Raw genomic sequence first — 18,352 nt, 5'->3', positions numbered from 1 at the left:
TGCTGTGACAGCAAATCAATCCCAGAGCAAAAGGACCCATACAGTAATCTTTACTAGAGCTCTATACAACTTTCCAAGATTTCCCTTAAAGGTATTTTTAATTCAGTGCAAAACTGCTTATTATAAAACAGTCTTTTCCTCATTTTTAAGGGAACACAGAACTAGCTACAGAATGACAATTTGTAGTCGCTACTGTATGTTTGTTTAAAGAGAAGTGTGATCTAATTAGCAGGGCTAAAAGAATTTGTGCTGCAGATACCACACATTTTAGTACCTTGTGAGCATATTACTCCCTCTTGACTTTTTCTCAGTAACACTGAGAAATCACTGAGTAATCACTGTGCTTTGCGGCTGAAAAATAGCTCGTGGTGCATAACAGAAGAGGTCACTCATAGATAGTGGTGTGTAATAAAAGAAATCCCTCATGAACGTTTTACTAATGTCAGACACATGGTTGTCCATGTGCTGACCAAGCCTGCTGCTAGACTGCGAGTCTTTGAAATCTAAATGCCTGTAGGTGGAAAGCACTGTAGCATACCTGCAACTCAATCTGTGATGAAAAGAAAACAGTTTGAAACTATCTGTGTGAATCAGAAATACTTGACAATGTCTGAAGTAGGTAACAGAACAGTAAGAATAGACTTATCCCAGGCAACTTGTGAACAGATTAGAAAAGGCCCAAACAGCACAGTATGAATTGTCTGCTGTGCTCTGACCAATATAGCAGCAGAACTGAAGAACTGGCCAGTCTCACCTGAGTCACACTTCCTAAGAACCCTCAGCAAATGCAATATTACTACTATAGTATTTGTGAGAGAGGCTGAACACAAAAGTGAGAGGTTTATGAGCTGGCACTGAACTGCTAGAATGATATTGTCATTACTTTTTACATAGCTCTTTCTTCAGACATAAAGGAGACAATTGTTTTATTCCAAAATCATTTTACTACATTTCCTAATGTGAAAAAAGTGAAGGCTTACCTCTAATAGCACACTGTTAATGATGGGGTTAAGAACCTCTGCCTTCATACTGCTCTGTAAACCAGAAAACAGAATGAAATGCCAGGACAAGAAATACATTTAACAGTAATATACTGATATCTGAGAAGGGGTCTTCAAGTTCTACAAAGGTCTTGCTTCACCTTAATTCTCATTCAGACTGTTTATCATAGTACTCCTGATAACCATGTCTACATTTCATACACACTTTAGTAGACCCTATGTATTTCTATCAGTGAGTACGATAAACTAAGATGGGCCCAGGGTTTTACTTTTTCATTAATTCATGTATCACAGTTTCAAATTGCCTGGTTTCCTATGGATGTGAGGTTTATGTGCTGACATTGCCTGTCCAGCTGTCTGTCAGTGCCCTTTTCAACTCCCCCAAAATTCTTTAACCCCTTGCTCATTTTCAAGGAAACAAGAAGGAAAAATACAGATCAGAAGGAAAATTAAGTTCTTAGAACTTTCACAAATATCTGTGGTTAGAAGGAAATAAAAGGCCCAGATTAGCTTCCCTACAGGAGGAAAAACAGGTGAAACTCAGATCCCCAAACTGGCTGCAGTCTATGTTGAGCTGGACAGTGCAGGCTGGCCAGTAAACACAGCACAGCATGCATGGCACTATTCACCAGACAAGAATAAAGATGGGTACAATGAGTAGTGACACTACTACAGGCTAGAAAACCAAGATTCTTCAGCTCCTCTGCCTTTTAAAATGGCAAAAGTCCTTTCCTTTTTTTGTTTTCACTGTTATTTGCATTGTAGTTTTTAGAACGACAGTAACCCCCAGCAAGAATTGCTTTCTTTCAATATGCAACAGTGGACTTTATGAGAACAAAGGAAACATAACTGATAAGAATTTAACTTACAACCTTGTAGCTTTCATATTACAGATTTAAAGAAACATGAAACACCTTAAATTTAGTTTGGAGAAAGATGGCAGAACAAAGGGAAGATGATCAGACAAAAGAAGAGCAATTTTACTGTCAGTTTCTAGAAAATCCCTTATGAAGTGAACTGTTTAGTTGATTGTCAATAAACTGAAACAGATAGAGAACAGTATAAATTAAATACTATTGATTGTATGAATCAATAAGTTAAAGCTTGAAAGGAATCTTGCATAGCAAGCAAAGCTGTTATTTCTTACTTATGCATTACTGTTCACTCAGAAACATCGCCAACATTATAGACTATGCATACAGCCAGCACCAACGCCTGAGTTCTACAGATACGACTACAGGGATAGCATTATGTCAGAAAAACCCACTGTTTCCTGTTTAAAGCCATTTATTCGTTTCCCACAAATTAATGTACTTTGCAGGATACTGGAATGTGTTTGTGAACCCAGATGCTGTTGGCAGGTTAAGGGGGAAGTTGAACCACTGGGACATGTGGGAAGATGTAGGTTTTCGACATTACAGTGTGACAGGTGCTCCTTACTTTCCCACTGATCACAGTGAGCTGAAGGCCCACATCTTCCCCCAGAAATTTACAGGGATGGGACAGCAAATAAAGACCATGGGACTGCCCTACCAAAACCTCTTTTCTAGGGAGTATTTTGGCAGTGGGGAGTGTCTTTGAGCTCAATTTCTTATGCATCCAGACAAATGCCCACAAAAACAACTTCACCCTGAAAATTCAGTACAAGAGTTGATAACAACAAAACCTAGTGCAATGCTTATGAGAGCTTTAGTTTCCAATTTTCTGAGCTGGGCCAGTTTAATATTTCATGTGCAAGTTATTTTTATATGTCTGTGTATGTATTTATTGCAAGTGTCACACAAAGATATGCTAAAATATAATCCCGAAATGCAAAATAAGCAGTTTCTTCCAAGTAATGGGAAGGAATGTAAATTATTCAGAATAAAAGCAACCCAATAAATCATGTTCTCCACAAATAACTGAAAAAACTTCCTCCGATGTGCTAGAAGAGCTCATGGGAGAACTGGGAAAATTTCCTTTGATGTAAATTCACATTTTCATGGGGTAATCAGGAGAGCCAGAGTTTGTTCTTCTGTGGCGTTTACAGAACAATTTCAGCCACAGCACAATTTTTGCCTCTGGATCCTGCTAGCATGCTCAGATGTCAGTTGTCTTTGAACCATCTTGAAAGGCAGGATACTATTTCTAGCAAAGATGTTCACAGATAAATACATGTTCCTAAACAGAACATCTTGAGATACAAGACAGAGTGATTTTTTTAAAATGGATGGCCAAACCGATTTTCTAATCTCTTAAACCTTTTGAAAACACAGTGGCCCTAGGCCAAGGGATTTAGCAAAGGCTTAGAAAACAGCTCGTGAAACCATCTTAAGGTACTGGAAGTGTTATCTGTAAATAACTTTCACACAAATGCATTCAAAAGGGATAGGCTGAATAGAAGAAAATATGATCAAGTTGTGGGACTTCAAATGTGGGGCTCTTGCAGGCTAAGATAAGCGCTGATCAGGAAGAATGGGAAATGGTGCCTAGAAAGAGAGATTTTAGAAGGCAGGGGACACACTGCAGTTCATCAAGGCTTATAAACTTTCTCTGCAACAGGGAATCTCTGTGTTCCTGATCCGAGGAAAGATCGAGGTAAGATCTTTGCTAGTACCTCATGTAAGGCCACTAGACTCAGGCAATAATTTCTGTTTCAAGAAGTGAACTATGTTTAAAAAAGCCCAAATGCTACAGAAAATGCTGCTTTCTTACCCCGGCTGCTGTTAAAGAATCGGAAAACTTCTTTGATAAAGATGACACTTCATTACACATGGCACTTGTTAAACTGGTTTAAAAAAAAGAGAGACAAATATAAAAACATATCAACAGATAAAAACTCTATGACTGTCCCAGGCAAAAACTTCATTTTAGAAGCCAGAATTTTGCCTCTAGTAGACTTTGTTCACAGTGTAGTTTTTATACTGTCCACCAAAAAATCCATTGCTGACAACAGCATCAAAATGATGTCATGTTGGCTCAAACACCAGTCTTTTTTTGATAGGGCAGTGTTTCAATTTTTTAAATTCTGAACTCCTTGTTTTTCTGATGATTGCAGCAACACAACTCCTAGAAATGCTGTTGAAAATAAATTAAACTTTAATGCGAACATTAAGAAGTTTCCTATCTAAGCAATAAAACATCTACTCTGTATTAAAAGAGGAAGTACCCTTGTGGTTAAAATATGAGAGATCAACGAGATCTAGGTCTGTTCCTAGACTTTTCACTGGTTTGCTAAATATTCGTAAGTACATCACATAGAATCTCATTCTGCAAGGTGTACCACACCTTAGCTTTAATTCTGAAAAATACTTGTTCAAACACTTTGTTTTATACTGGAGTGTTCCTATGGACTTTGCTATTGTTACCAGCATTCCTAAGGATAAACACTTGCTTAAATACCTCCTCACTTAGGACTCAAGTGCTTACCATCAAAACCCACTGAAATCAGTAGAATCAACGACTACAGAGAGCTTGAGATCTGAATTTTGAGTCCCACTAAATAAACTGGCTTCTTGAATTTACGTATGTTTCGTCATGGTTTACTACAAAGTTGCTAAGAAATGTGGTCTTATTGTTTAGAACTACAGATTGGGTTTTGTATAGTTTCATATTTTGTATATTTCCAAGAATATATATATATTTGTATATTTTGTATATATATCTGTGTATATAAACACAGATAATGAAACTCTACCTGCAGATACTAGGAGTGCATTATGCACTCCGAAAGCAAATTCTATATATGCTAGCACGGTATCTTTTGCAGAGGGAACAGGAAATCATAACATTCACTTGCTGGAACAGAAACAACTTTCAGCCGGCAAATGAAAGGTCCTGTTTTTGTTAGCCATGTCGAAAAGTGACAGGTAGCTTATGTAACTTTTCAACATGAAAAAATATATAGCACCAGGACCCCTAAAGCCAATGTCGTTTGTTGATCCATGAACTTCCTGAGCCTTCAAGTGCCAAAAGCTGAACAGAACTTTCTGAGTTTTCAGCAAATGTCAAATCTTCGTATTTGAAATACATAATACTCACTTTGTCAGTACTTTTGCTTGATCTTGAGCTGTTTTTTCTACTTCCTGCCCATGTAGAATTAATTCTGCTACTTTATGAAGCTGTTCAATACAACGAGCAGTTACCTCAGCCAGACTTTCAATGGACAGCATGTAGATTTCCTTTAAATTATAAACAGGGAGTCATATAATCAATAATAAAAACACTGATAAATATACATATACATATATATACACACATATAAAAGAATTTGAAACATAGAGGCCCTCCCCACCCCTTTGGAAATAGCACCACATATGTAGTGAAGTAACATTAGCCATAATGTCATCCTTGCAAAAAATACTGGAAAATGAAATAACCACAGACTTTATACTCCTCCCGAAAAACTAGGAAGAACAAGTCTGCCATTTATTTGGATGGGAACTAGGTCAGGCTCTCAGATTTTCTAACATAGCACTTTTAAACCTAGTCCTAACAAATAAAGATCCTTTAAGTCTAGAATAAGTCATAATTACTTTCATATGGAGCCAAAAGTATTGAGTCATCGCTCAGATGAATCTCCAGAGTAGAAATGGATCATACTCCCAATAAAAAAGTGGCTTTTAAGAGCAATGATAAAAATTTCTACCTAGCACTATGGCATTACAGCTTTTGCAAGCTGATGCCAGCTGGAAAACTGCCATGACACAAAGATCTGTAATATATACAGTGTAACTCTGTCTCCTTCTTTGGACCTTTTTTGTCAAGAAACATGAGAGGTATTTTCTTTATTAGAATTCATTCAAAAAAACCTTGACAAAGCATTTACTACTGCTATAACTTGGTGTAAATAATTGGTGTATTGGTGTAAAATATTCAATCACAATTAACTTTATCAGGAAGAGGGGTGGTCTAAATGGACACCATACTTTTAGCCCTAAGAGCTATCTTTCATAAAGAGATGAACACTTGTGCGTTGCCTGGGTAGTGTTTCTGGTTTGCCTGTGATTTAAGCTGTTTAAGTGTTTAAATAAAGTTTGAGATTTTTTCCATGTATTGCCACTGAGAGAAAGAGATGCCAAGGAATGCTGACATATGACTTTCAACGTGCTAATGACATGACACCACGGTATCCCTCGGCTCACTGCCTGTAGTGTACATACATGCAAACACACAAAACCATAGGAAAAACCCCAACCAATGTGATCGGCAGAGGACCTGCTACTTTGATATTTACTCATGGGATCAGACTAAGTAAAAATATTTATGTAAGTTTCCTATTGGGTCTATAATGAATAGGTATGTATTGATATTTCTCAATGCTTCAATGAGTTTAAGAAATAAGGACGACATAGAAAGCCAACACACAAAATATCAAACAAAATATGACAATTTGCTTAATAAAACTCATCCTCCAAAAGCTATTTTACCTCCACAGTTTTGTTTTTATCAGCTTCTGTTTTATTACTGTCAATTTTGTCTTCTTTTTCAGTCTTTTCTTCACCAGGTTCTCCGGGGGTTTTTTTTAGCTTCTCTTCTATGTCTGCTGGGGTGGAAAAACTGGCTTCTTCCAGCCATTCATGAGCTTTTTTCCTAGCCTGCCAAACCAAGAACCCAACCCAAAGTTCATTTCAAATAGAATATATTAAATGATGTTCCTGAACATTAATTAACAATAGATTTAATTACTTCCTTTTTACATTCCTAAGTTTAAACATATCAAGCCTCTGCATGGCATTTAGTTAAGTATATATTTAAGAAACTGTAGGAAGAAGCATTTCTGACTGCTTAAAGATGGATCAGCCAGGGATAATTCCTCTACAGGTATGACATTCCTAACCAACACACGGAGTTGGCATCAATACAAAAGTTACTAATATTTCAGCTTTAGAAGGTACTTTTCAAAAGAATTTACATAGAAATAATTTTCCCAAATTAAAAAGATGGTATAAAAAAAAAGAGGAAATGTTGAGAGGTCCAAGAGATGTACTGAATTTTTTAAGGAAAAATAAATAGAAAAACACTGTATCTTCAGCTGCCTTCCTAAGCATGAACAGAGATCAAAGTGGAAAAGCCTTGAAGCGTTATACAATTTTAGACTACTGTTACGGTTAGTAGGAAATTTATTATGTCTCTTTTTCAACATGAAGTCAAATTAAAACATGTTAAGACCTAAGCCTAAGCTAGTTATACGTGACCTGTCTATGTAGCTAGAGAGATAAACATCCATCTGAGCCTAAGATCAGCAGGTGAACCACCTTTAAAGGGGTCTGATAGTTCAGATTTGACTAGTGATGTGACAAGTTTCTAGCTATCTAACTTTCAGATGATTGAAGCTAGATAAGATAAAGCCAAGACTTTGCTTCTAGCTAAGAAGGTCTGGACAAGTCCTCAGAAGAATACACATCATGAGTAAGAAAAGTAATTCTGAACCTGACCTTTGTTCCCAGCATCTAAGACCAGATCTCCTGTGCTTATGAGCTCCGCTCTGCTGGTTCAAGGCTTTCTAACATGGCCCATTGTGTTAGCTCATCATGGCAACTGTATTGCCGTAATAATCTCACTTCTTCTACAAAAGCTTTTATATATTCACCATTTTAGCCCCACCCTCCTATACTTTGCTTTCTGAACTGTCTGAACTGGGCTAAGGACTGCTCTGTGTCAGATTTCAGAACAAATCCCTCCCTCTTTGTCCAAGAAAAAGAGGGCTGCTCAGTCACTAACAGGTACTAACCTTATTGAGTTTGTCAGGAGTAGCAGCAACGTGCAACTCAAACAGCAGTTCAGTGAGCATGCTGACAAACTCTTCTCCCATATCTGCTGCAAGAAAAAACACAACAGTTTTTGTTAGGGTGTTATCACTACAATATTTTTACGTTATCAAATACATCCAGTCAAATAGTTTCCCCAAGCACTCTAGCACTTGAAAAACAGTGACGGTGATGTGATACATGTGTATCACACAAGCATGTGTAGGTGTGTGAGTGTTTATGCTCAAATAAAGAAAAGAACCAGCATCAGAAATACTTACGCAACCTGGTACACTAGCTTGACACTTCAACTACTCTTTCCACCCCACTCTAAATTCCACTAGGTTTCACAGAAACAAGTAAGATGAGAAGAAGCTGCATGGTCCCTAGTTACCTGGCAAAAATACATGAACCACAAAATAACCAGAGATTACTCTTCCAAACCAAGAAATAAAAAGTGCAGCAGGGCCAGTTACAAGTAAGTTTCAGAGGAAACATACTGGAAAACGTGTTTTCTATTGCTCTGTCTGCAAACCACAGCTAAGAGGTGTGCTTTCTTTCTATTTTAAGATTGAGCTTTGCGTAAGTGAACAATGTTTTCTGTTCTGCATTGGAGTGATAAGCCTCAAAGAACCTGCACTTTCACTTACAAGATTTATGAGCAAAGATAAGTATCACTAGTATTTGAACTTCATCTTTATTATATATATTCCTCTGACTACTTGCATTTGCCATATTCTAACATACTCTAAAGCTGGTATTTTGGTTGGTTCTGTTCACCTGCACTTACCGAGTTTGGAATCTTCATTAACATTTCCTGGTGGAATACACAATACCCTCTTTTTTCAGCCTGATGATGCTAAAAGGTGAAAGTCCCCATACTGAGCCTGCTAAAAGTCCAGCTACTTCAAAAATTAATTTCAGATTTTGCTGTATTCCCACTTTTTTTTTTTTTTGGTTCATTTATTAGGTAGGGCCAGTTTTTTCCATTTTTATGCAAATCTTCAGTACTGGGCTTAAAAGTGGAGGGTCACTCCTCTCCAATGAATTTGGGGATTTTGGTAGAACTGTTTACATAATACCTCGGAAGATGCGGTAAGGTTGTGGAACCTGACACTCACATTATACCCTCCTAAAACAAAGGATATCTTCTCACCCTTGCTTGTAAACAAAAATTAATTTCAGATTTTGCTGTTTTCCCACTTTTTTTTTTTTTGGTTCATTTATTAGGTAGGGCCAGTTTTTTCCATTTTTATGCAAATCTTCAGTACTGGGCTTAAAAGTGGAGGGTCACTCCTCTCCAATGAATTTGGGGATTTTGGTAGAACTGTTTACATAATACCTCGGAAGATGCGGTAAGGTTGTGGAACCTGACACTCACATTATACCCTCCTAAAACAAAGGATATCTTCTCACCCTTGCTTGTAAAGAGAGTGCCCATCTTCAGTGCTACCAAATAAATTAGTATTCAGCCAGAACACTTTGCCAGGCTTTCCTCTTAACAGCAGGGGAACAGGTCAAGAAGATTGTATTCTGTCAGGCCAAAGGGATGCACAGAGTTCATTTCATTGCTGCCCTTTTTGGCCATAGGATTTTCCAATTTTGCAATACAGCACCTCTTGGATACAGTGAATTCACTTGTTCTTAAAACAACGCTAAATTGTTTTATAAAGTGCAGCATGCTGAACACTGATGAGCAGTTCACTGGATCAATGCAAAATTACCGGAGTTGCTGATAACTGGCATATTCAATTCAATACTCACTTTGGTTACCGTCTCCCTTAACCTCACATATAAAATTTTTTGTGTTAATGGTTTTCAAAACGTAAATAAAGTTACTTTTTCAGATATTTTCCTCTCCTTATTTCATAAACAGCTGAAAGGAAAAGAAACTGCAGTGAAAAATACATGAAAGAGTTACATAATCAAAGTGAGAGGAAACATTAGAGAGAAGGGTATGCATTTGGCTTTCTCCTACTTGTGTCAGAAGGTATCTTTTCCTCTTCTCTTTTTGCATATTGACCTTGCACCTATGTGACTGTTAAGCAAAGACACAAAACCCCTACGGTTCCAGTTTGAAGGCTGCCAAAGAACAAAGCCTATCCCCAATCCTTCTCCAAAACAGTCCTCCAGAGATCACTGCAGTAATTTCTCCTTGTGTAGGACTGAAGTGTTTACGGTAGAAACTAAAAGCAGCACGAACATCTCTGAATGAGATCCTGAGAGCCGAGGATAAGATAGGAGCCTGAGTGTTAACATAAACCAAACATCCACCCTTCTCAAACACTTGAATGCAAAGGACTGGTTTTTCTCCCAGGTAGTTTTTTATTTTGCTGAATACATAGAGCACTGAGAAATGACACCATATAAATAACATGGCTTTGATGACAAGAAAGTGGTAACAAATCAGCAAAATGTGGCAATTAACTTGTTGTCAAATACTGCTCAGTGGCTAGTTAAGATTTAACAAACATCATTAGTTAATCTCTGTCTTTTGTAGGGGGGTGGCTTCCTTACATAAAGAAAGTGCAAACGTTTATTGAGCTAGGAAGCACAAATCGAAATCCTACCGGAGGCAACTTAGTTGTAGTTTTAAACTGTTTATCAAGCAGGATTAAAACTCCAAATTCCTCCACAGAATTCAACATAGACTGTTACCTCTTGCTAGATTAGCTAGATTAAGAAAAAATATATAATACTGTATAAAAAATATGCTATTAAAAGGGCATATGGCTTATTGACTTGATTTTATAAGTAAAACCTATTAATGTGCTTAACAGGACCTTAACAGTATTAACTAGCCTAAGCTAAGAATGCAAACCAGAATGAAGCTTTCTCTTCACAGCAAGATATGAGATGCCCTTAATCCTGATCAATGAAGCTATTGTTAAACTTTACTGTCTTTTATCTATACTGGATGCCCAAAGATGCTTAAAATCTTTGGTAACATTAAACACAGGACATTTTCTTAGTGCAAATATTAATGGTGCCACAGAAATACGCTTAAGGTCCCAAAAAGTCATTTCAGATAAACAATTCCAGTTTAAAAAAAAAAAAACCCAAACCACTCAAACCTAAACCCTAAAAGATCAAGCGTGCTCTCAGAAAGATACATATTGATGCCTCCAAAAGAGAAATTTATTTGTAAAATATGACAGAATAGTCATTAGTGAGGCACTGGAACTGAATTTAAATTATGTAAAGATTGGCAAACTGAAGTATCAATGAAACATTAGACTGCTCAATAGAACTGTGCTCTGTGAAGAGAAATGGACATGCAAATCCCCATACAACATCACAAGGAAAGGTGCTGGATATTGTTTTTATCTAAAAAAGGAAGAAAATTGTCATGTTAAGGCCTATTAATGGAATTCTTTGGGTTTTACAAAATTTTATGTATTTACTAAATAAATGCACTTAATAAAAACATGTAAGATTCTGTGCACTAAGAAATTCAGGAAAAGGTTTGTTTTCCCTGACTCATTCACTCTGACAAGATTTTAATGAAGATAACATGGTTGTGACTGGAAAAGGTACTCAGGCTAGGACACTGTCTAGAAGGGACATGTCAAAGCACTATGTAGTGTTAGTACTATATGTAGTATGGATCACAGGTGAGAGACTTAAGAAAGAAGTAAAGGCCACATGTTCCAGGCTAGGAGCCTGGCCAGAGAATTTTAGGCTCAGCCCTAACAGAAAGCGACTTTGAAAAGTGATTAACCTTTCTATTCTTTTGGTGTCCTCCAGTGGAACTAAAATTTATTCAACTTAATAAATTAATTTTATCTGTAGTTCAAATACTAAGAAATCTTGAGCTTGATTGCACTAAAGGACATGAGTAATTTTGAACTGCAGCCTGAAGTAACACCTCTTCAGCTGTAAGGTGGAGAGAACACGTGTGTGGTTGTTTTTTCCGCTGCCACAGACAGGAGGATGTCTCCTTGCTTTCTGGATTGCTTCTGCAGAGGAAAGCCCGCAGCACACTCCAATTTGGACTTTTTCTTTTTTTTTTCAGGTGCTCATTGCCTTGGTCCCAGTCTATTTAAAGGCCAGTTAATGCTTCAAGGAGCATGATCAACAGCTGTACTTCACTGGAAAACAGAAGTTCTGACCACGCCACAAATCATCACTGTGCAAGAAACAGAACTTTTCCTGGGAGCTGGTTTCAAAGCAAGGAACTATTTAGCACAGACATTAAGGAAGAAGACATCTCATGAATCCTCACTCCAAAGCAAGTAATAGACTTTCTTGTCTTCTATTTCTCACAAGCCCACAGAGGAATGCAGGGGTATAAAGAGTAACAAGGGAAAAAAACTAGCACAAAACTCTACCATACTAAGACTTCACAATGATCACTCACTGCCCCCACCCCCAAGAAGAAACAATAAGCTCCCTGTAAGAGATAACACACATACTGAGTAAGTGCTGCCAGAAAGAGCAGTCTGAGGAGGAAAGGCTTTCCAGCTATAACATGTGAATGTCAACACACTGTTTCTAGCTCTTCTGAAGGCTAGAGAAATCATACCTCACTATCTTGTGAATTATAGATTTTAAGGGCAAAGCACCCTGAGAAGATCAAGAGGGTGTGGAAGAAGTATCTTATGTTTCTGCAACACAACAATAGGTTGTTCAATGGCATAAGCCGGTTTTCATTCGGGTCAAGGAGACAGTTTCTGTTAGCGAGAAGAGGTTTGGAATGGATCTCACAGGCCTGGAGACGTGAACTATGGTGGCTTTAAGCTAACTTGTTCTGTTCTCAGCCTGTTCTGGAGAATGCCAAAATTCCTGCCCGTTTAAGACATCTGCTGTGCTCCTAAAGACAGCATCCATCCGTTTTATTGTGAGCTGATCTATGGACTGTCAATGCTGTGCATGCACTATGTCGTAGTTATGGCATGCTTCTGCTGCTTTACCTTCTATCTCACAGTCCTCCTGCCATACCTTGCCAAGCAATACCTGGAAAGCAGCTTTGCCACTATGTTTTGAATGCCTTTCCTTAAAAAGTTTGGGTTTCTTAAGTCTGTTTATTACATTCTAATTTTTTCCCTATCTAGCAAGGTAGGGTACAAAGTGAGGATGAAGTTACCAAACTGAAAAGCACTGCTAAACACTCCAAAATTTTCAGATTACACAATTTCATAAACAGATTCTGTGAGAAAATCTCAGTTATCCAAAAGGTTATTATTTTTCCTTCTTTTGTTTTGCTTTCACCGATGATATAGGGAAGTAATAATAATACTTCCTTATGTTATATTTTCTGTATCTCACACTTCTATTAGAATATAAATTCAAAATTAAGCATTGATCAGCTTCCAGAACTTTCAGAGTGTTAATTTTAGTGACTACCTTATGAAGAGTATGAGGATATCAGAAATCACAGTTTGAATTGTGATTTTTTATATTGCTATATACAGAAGTAACAACTATTCATATGGTTAAGTTTCTATATTTCTAATTACCTTTCTCCACCTGCACCACTTCATCATCTGACTCCTTTGGAACAAAAATCTCTTTTATAGCAATTAAATCATTTTTCACAGTCTCCAACTGCTCTCCATCAAGTGTTGCTAAATATGACTGAATCTGTAAAAGAAAGGACAGTAAGAATTCCTAACCAAAACAGAGCATTTCTTAAATGCTAATTTAGAGCCTGGTACCAAAATAGGCTAAGAAATGGAAACTTGCATTATGCTCAAATCCTCTCTCTAACCTTCAGTGTAGACACATCTTTAACTCTCATCAACAAAATTTGTTGATCACAAAAATTACACCAGCCTTTCAAGATCATCAGGTCTCTACCTCCTCCCAGAGCATTAGTTTTGAATTATACATCTGTGGTTTAATTGCAAACTGTAATAAGCATTTTAGGATTGCTTGGCTGAAAGAGCTCAGACAGATTTTATAGTTAGTCTGAGCACTCACAGGGGAAGTTTGAAAAAGCCTGCTTCCTCTCCTTCAAAATGCAACCAAAATTATTGAGTCTGCCAGTCTACCCATTCTGAAGAATGTATTCACAGATCTTTGCATGTCTCAAGTATCTGCAAGTCCCTGCATATCGAATGGGGTGGCATGCCTAAGAGAGAGGGAAACAGATTCTTTGAATCACTTTGCACTTTGTTTGCACTACAGTTATATGGTGTTAATCGCATGATCGCACTCTCTGCCTACGGAAGCCAAGAGAAATGCCTTCTATCCCCTTCATACAAAATTTTACTTTCAGGTTTGTTTCAAGGCTTTTTTTTTTTAAGCTTGCTTGATTTATGTGCAGACTGGCTCAGTGAGTGACTGGAGAAAGATATACTCTCTTATGGTCCTCTTTGAAGTATCCAGCTCATATGCTCAGGATTAAATGCAAGATGAAGTTGGGAAACACAACTCAGGTTGTGAAGGACTACTCAGGGCATTTTACTCCCTCTCTTTAGCATTATCCATTTCCTAAGATTACCTGGGAACTATTTTTAATGGAAACTTTGAAAATAAAAGTTTAAAAATACTTTTAAAGCCCTGCTGTTGGGAGCACATAGGACATTAGCAATGTCTTCAGCCTCTCTTCTGCTCCTCCTGTGGTTTTTGGGCTGTTTTGTAGAGTTCTCAAGCTTGCAGCACTGTAAGTATTTTGTGTATTTGTCTATGGTAATTAGAATATTTATCAGGGAATTAGACTCGTTGACCCACACGGTTGCATTCAATCCTGTTGAGTCAGTAGGACTATGAACAAGCACATCAGAAACCTCACGGTAACAACCTGCACAAGTCTTACTCACCCTGCTGTATTTCACAGTAGAAGAAAAATAGTTTTGACACATGCAATTAACCTGAACTTGTTTTCTATTTATCTCTTTCCTTTTTGGGGGGTTTCTTTGGTGCATTTTTTTTTCCAAAAGTAGGCCCTTCAGCCTTACAAGTGGGTTTTGAATTCGTAATTTTTCATTTAGACATAATTGCAAAAAAACCCCCCAAACCAATATGGACAGTAGGTACCTAGCTGTTATTAATATAAGCTTCTTTTATTTGTGAGAGTCAATAAAACATTCCTAAAAATAAGTTGGTTATTTTTCATGAAAAATAACCCAGAGGGCAAGGAGTGCTAATTACAAAAACAAAGAAGAAAATTTGTATTTTAATAAATTTATTCAGAAAACTGTTTCAGTACAAAATACCACCGCTGAGACTCTACAAAATTCTATTAATCTGCTGTCAGAGACCTATGGGTCTACTAGCAGAGTCAATAAATTGACAGATGAAATTAAAAAATATATTTATCATATAGGCCTTATTAACACTAGCATGTTCTTCAGAGAGACCTTTGTACGCTTTCCGTAATAATATGTTAGTGTAGTTTTATGGAACTTTAAAAACTAACACAAAAAAGAAGGCCTAGAAATTGAGTAAGGTATCTGGAATTCATTTTAATTCACTCATCTCCAGGTGTAGTACTCAGGTCTGGAATTCCTAAATGTAAATATCAGGGCCTGATACAAAACCAAAAAACTTCAACTTCCTTGCAAATTCTGAAAAGACACCTGCATAGTGTCACAGCTGAAAAACATACATATATGGTCCCAACAAAAATAACTTTCAGTTCTGAAGTTGTTTGTTTTAAGTTAATCTTGGTGTTAAATCTTAGGTGTATTGAGACTGATTTCCTGAAGCCAAGGACTAGCCTGTGGGACCAATCCAGCTTTCTCTGTTCATTTCACATGCACCTGCAGAGTGAAAGTAATCATGTTTTTTACCAACCATTCTGATTTATGCTGTCTGCATACTGTACCTGAGCTTCACTTTCATTTGACAGGATTTCCAGAGCTTCAAGATGAGACAAACCTTGGAACTCATCAAAAAGTAGTCCATAATGTGCTGTTCTTTCAACTGCAACCTGCTGGGCCCGCCTCTGTTTCTCTTTTTCTTTAGCTTCTCGCAACAGCTGCAAAAATACACATCATTCCTGTTGTTTTATTGGTAGTGCTATAGGTTTTGCTATATATATAGGTAGTGCTATAGATTTTATTACTTTCTGCTTGTCTTGGAAGTAGTAATAAAATTTGGGACTATATCACACTTGCGGAGCTGAAATTTTAGAGCTGAAATATCTAACTTCTTTTTTGATAAACTTCTCTAATAAAATATTTAAGTAGTATTCTAAGTGTGGTTTTCCCAATGGTAATTGCTAACCATCTTTTTTCAAAAAAACAACGAACAAACAAATAATCTTGCTTATGTTCTCAAAAGCAATGTTCGCTATGGGTACTGTATAGTAAATTTAGCCACCAATCACAAAGAAAGAAAAAGAAAAAGAACTGTTTTATACACAGCCTTAAAGAGTCATGCAATCTATTCTACAGACCACAAAAAGGGAAGAACAGTATTTTCAGGACCTATCTATCTACCTAGTTGCATAAATAATGCATCGACAGAAATATTTCCTATAGAATATTTTTAGCAGATACTAATGTCAGTTTTATGTGACAGCAGGACTGACAAAACAGACTGGCCTAATAAGGTACGGCTTCTACCAAAGGTGGAGCAGAACTACACTCCATATACTTGGGGATATTTTTGAGCAATCTTCTTATATGCTTCTATTAGGGTACAAGAAAGATAGAACAGTGTACAGAATAGGATCTTCTATTCCTTCCTTCTGTTCCCTGGAAAGAACAGCCTCATTTGCTACAGTGAAGCTGGTAAACACTTCCAAAGTGCATATTAAGTCACATATAAGCCTCTGAATACAGATGAATTCTTGCCATGTACACTATTCCATCACTCAAAATTTCTATGATATTGTCTTCAGCTATTCACTTGTCACAAAAGAATTATGGTGGTAGATTTTTCAGTCTCTACCTTCAAAAAAATCACAAAGTTTTATGTACAAATTACTGAAAATGAAGCATTGAGTTATACGACCCATGAGAACTGATTTATGTCACTTTCTGCCTCAGATTTTATGTGTGAATTCATGCGTGATTTTTAGGAAGGTATTCTCAAAAGCTCATTTTAATCCTGTGGGCCTTCACAGGAGCTACTTGCTTTTGGCCTACTACAACAGTACCAGCCTGTTCTCACTTACAGTGACAAATACTAAAGGTGAAACATCTCATTAAAAGTACTTTATTCCTCTCTACAAGTAAGTAAACATTTAGTAAAACTTAAGTTCTGTTCAATGTCTGTTGGTTTCCACAGCCTCTCTCTTCTCAGTGTCTGAAGAGCTAAAATAATTTTGTACCAACAGCACTTACACTTCTGCTCTGGTTTTATCATGTCTCCGAACTTTTAAACATATGAGTCATGACTGTGTAAGGGTACCATCAGTTTAGATGGACATTAAGATACAACTTTTCACAGCTTTAATTCCTAATAAAGCATATGTCATAACCTACTATTACTCATTTCCAAGAAAAGCTGTATAGTGGTGTTTATGCTGAAAGATATCTATCTATAGCAGTTATAAATACACTAAAAATTTGGTTCTGTTTCCAGAGTGTCACGATTTATCACCACATATACCATCTCATTAAAATCAGCTACAGCACATGTGATTATGCAGAAAACATGATTTTACATTATCTTTTGTGGTTCTGTGAAGAAAAATAAAGTGGAGGAAACATAAAGCATAATATTTATTTCCATAAGCCTAGCCAGTATCTACTGCAATAAATATAAGCCTCTCCCTGAGGCACTCTGGAGAAATATTCTGAAACTGCATTGACAGATCTATATTTAAATAAATCCAACCTGAGATAGAGAAACTGTTCTTGCCATCAGTGTTTTGGTTCTCTTAAATCCAGGATCGCTTTCTGCAAGGACATTCATGGTTGTCTTCCCAATAAATTCCAAAGCATCTAAGCCTCCAGATAATACACTTTTCCCCTGTATGAAAACAATGCAATGTGGTTATTTTCTTTCCACTTTATGCTAATATGAACTGTAAAGAGTGTTGCTTCTGCTGACGCCATCTTCGAACATTCAGCTTCTTAGATTTTCTATGCTTTAACTGACAATAGGATTGATACGTTCATAAAATCATCTTCCTTTGTTCTGAATACATTTTCAAAAAGAAAAAAAAGAACTATACAAATATTTCTAGTTAATTAAAAGGTTCACACTGAAGGAAATGTAACACCTACTGTCAATAAAAGAATTGTGAATAATACCACTTCGATTTCATCTGAAGTGACGTCTAGTCTGTGGGAACATATTTAGATATGAATAATATGGAGCCATAATCCATCATGAACAGGATGACCCTGCCTTACCTAACCGATTTCTGAAATTTTTACACTCGTGATGACTCTGGAACTGTCTACTGAAATACAGTCGTTTTTCCTGGGTCTTCATATTAGCATTAGCCCTCACTCACAGTCCTTCAAGTACACTGAAGAATTTTCACTGGCTAAAGATTTCCATTTCAGTCTGGATATTTAGGTGCTGATGTAAGCTTATATATAATGGCAAACCCTACCAAAATCTCAAATGGCATTACAGACAACTTACTGAGACCTTAAGTTATCCTTTTTGTTTGGTGACATTCATCACTGTGGTATAGTTATTCTAGGTTATAGAATATATATATATTATATATATAATATATTATATAATATTATATATTGTATATTCTATATATAT

General features: G+C 36.8%; 1 protein-coding gene across 1 annotated transcript in view; it reads right to left on the bottom strand.

The window, feature by feature from the left end:
• FAM114A1 (family with sequence similarity 114, member A1) overlaps nt 1–17,596 on the bottom strand; it is a gene marked incomplete at its 5' end in the record, with an annotated part of 18,419 nt that extends 823 nt beyond the window's left edge. The window contains 8 exons of the mRNA XM_010146213.1: nt 981–1,034; nt 3,696–3,768; nt 5,022–5,161; nt 6,410–6,577; nt 7,714–7,799; nt 13,189–13,312; nt 15,501–15,653; nt 17,462–17,596. Coding sequence (XP_010144515.1) covers nt 981–1,034; nt 3,696–3,768; nt 5,022–5,161; nt 6,410–6,577; nt 7,714–7,799; nt 13,189–13,312; nt 15,501–15,653; nt 17,462–17,596 — 933 coding nt within the window. The remainder of the gene's footprint in view (nt 1–980; nt 1,035–3,695; nt 3,769–5,021; nt 5,162–6,409; nt 6,578–7,713; nt 7,800–13,188; nt 13,313–15,500; nt 15,654–17,461) is intronic.
• Nucleotides 17,597–18,352: the final 756 nt, after the last annotated feature.

This window comes from Buceros rhinoceros, unplaced genomic scaffold (assembly GCF_000710305.1).
Source record: "Buceros rhinoceros silvestris isolate BGI_N320 unplaced genomic scaffold, ASM71030v1 scaffold17002, whole genome shotgun sequence".
Lineage (NCBI taxonomy): Eukaryota > Metazoa > Chordata > Aves > Bucerotiformes > Bucerotidae > Buceros > Buceros rhinoceros.
This window is presented reverse-complemented; position numbering and strand designations above follow the sequence as displayed.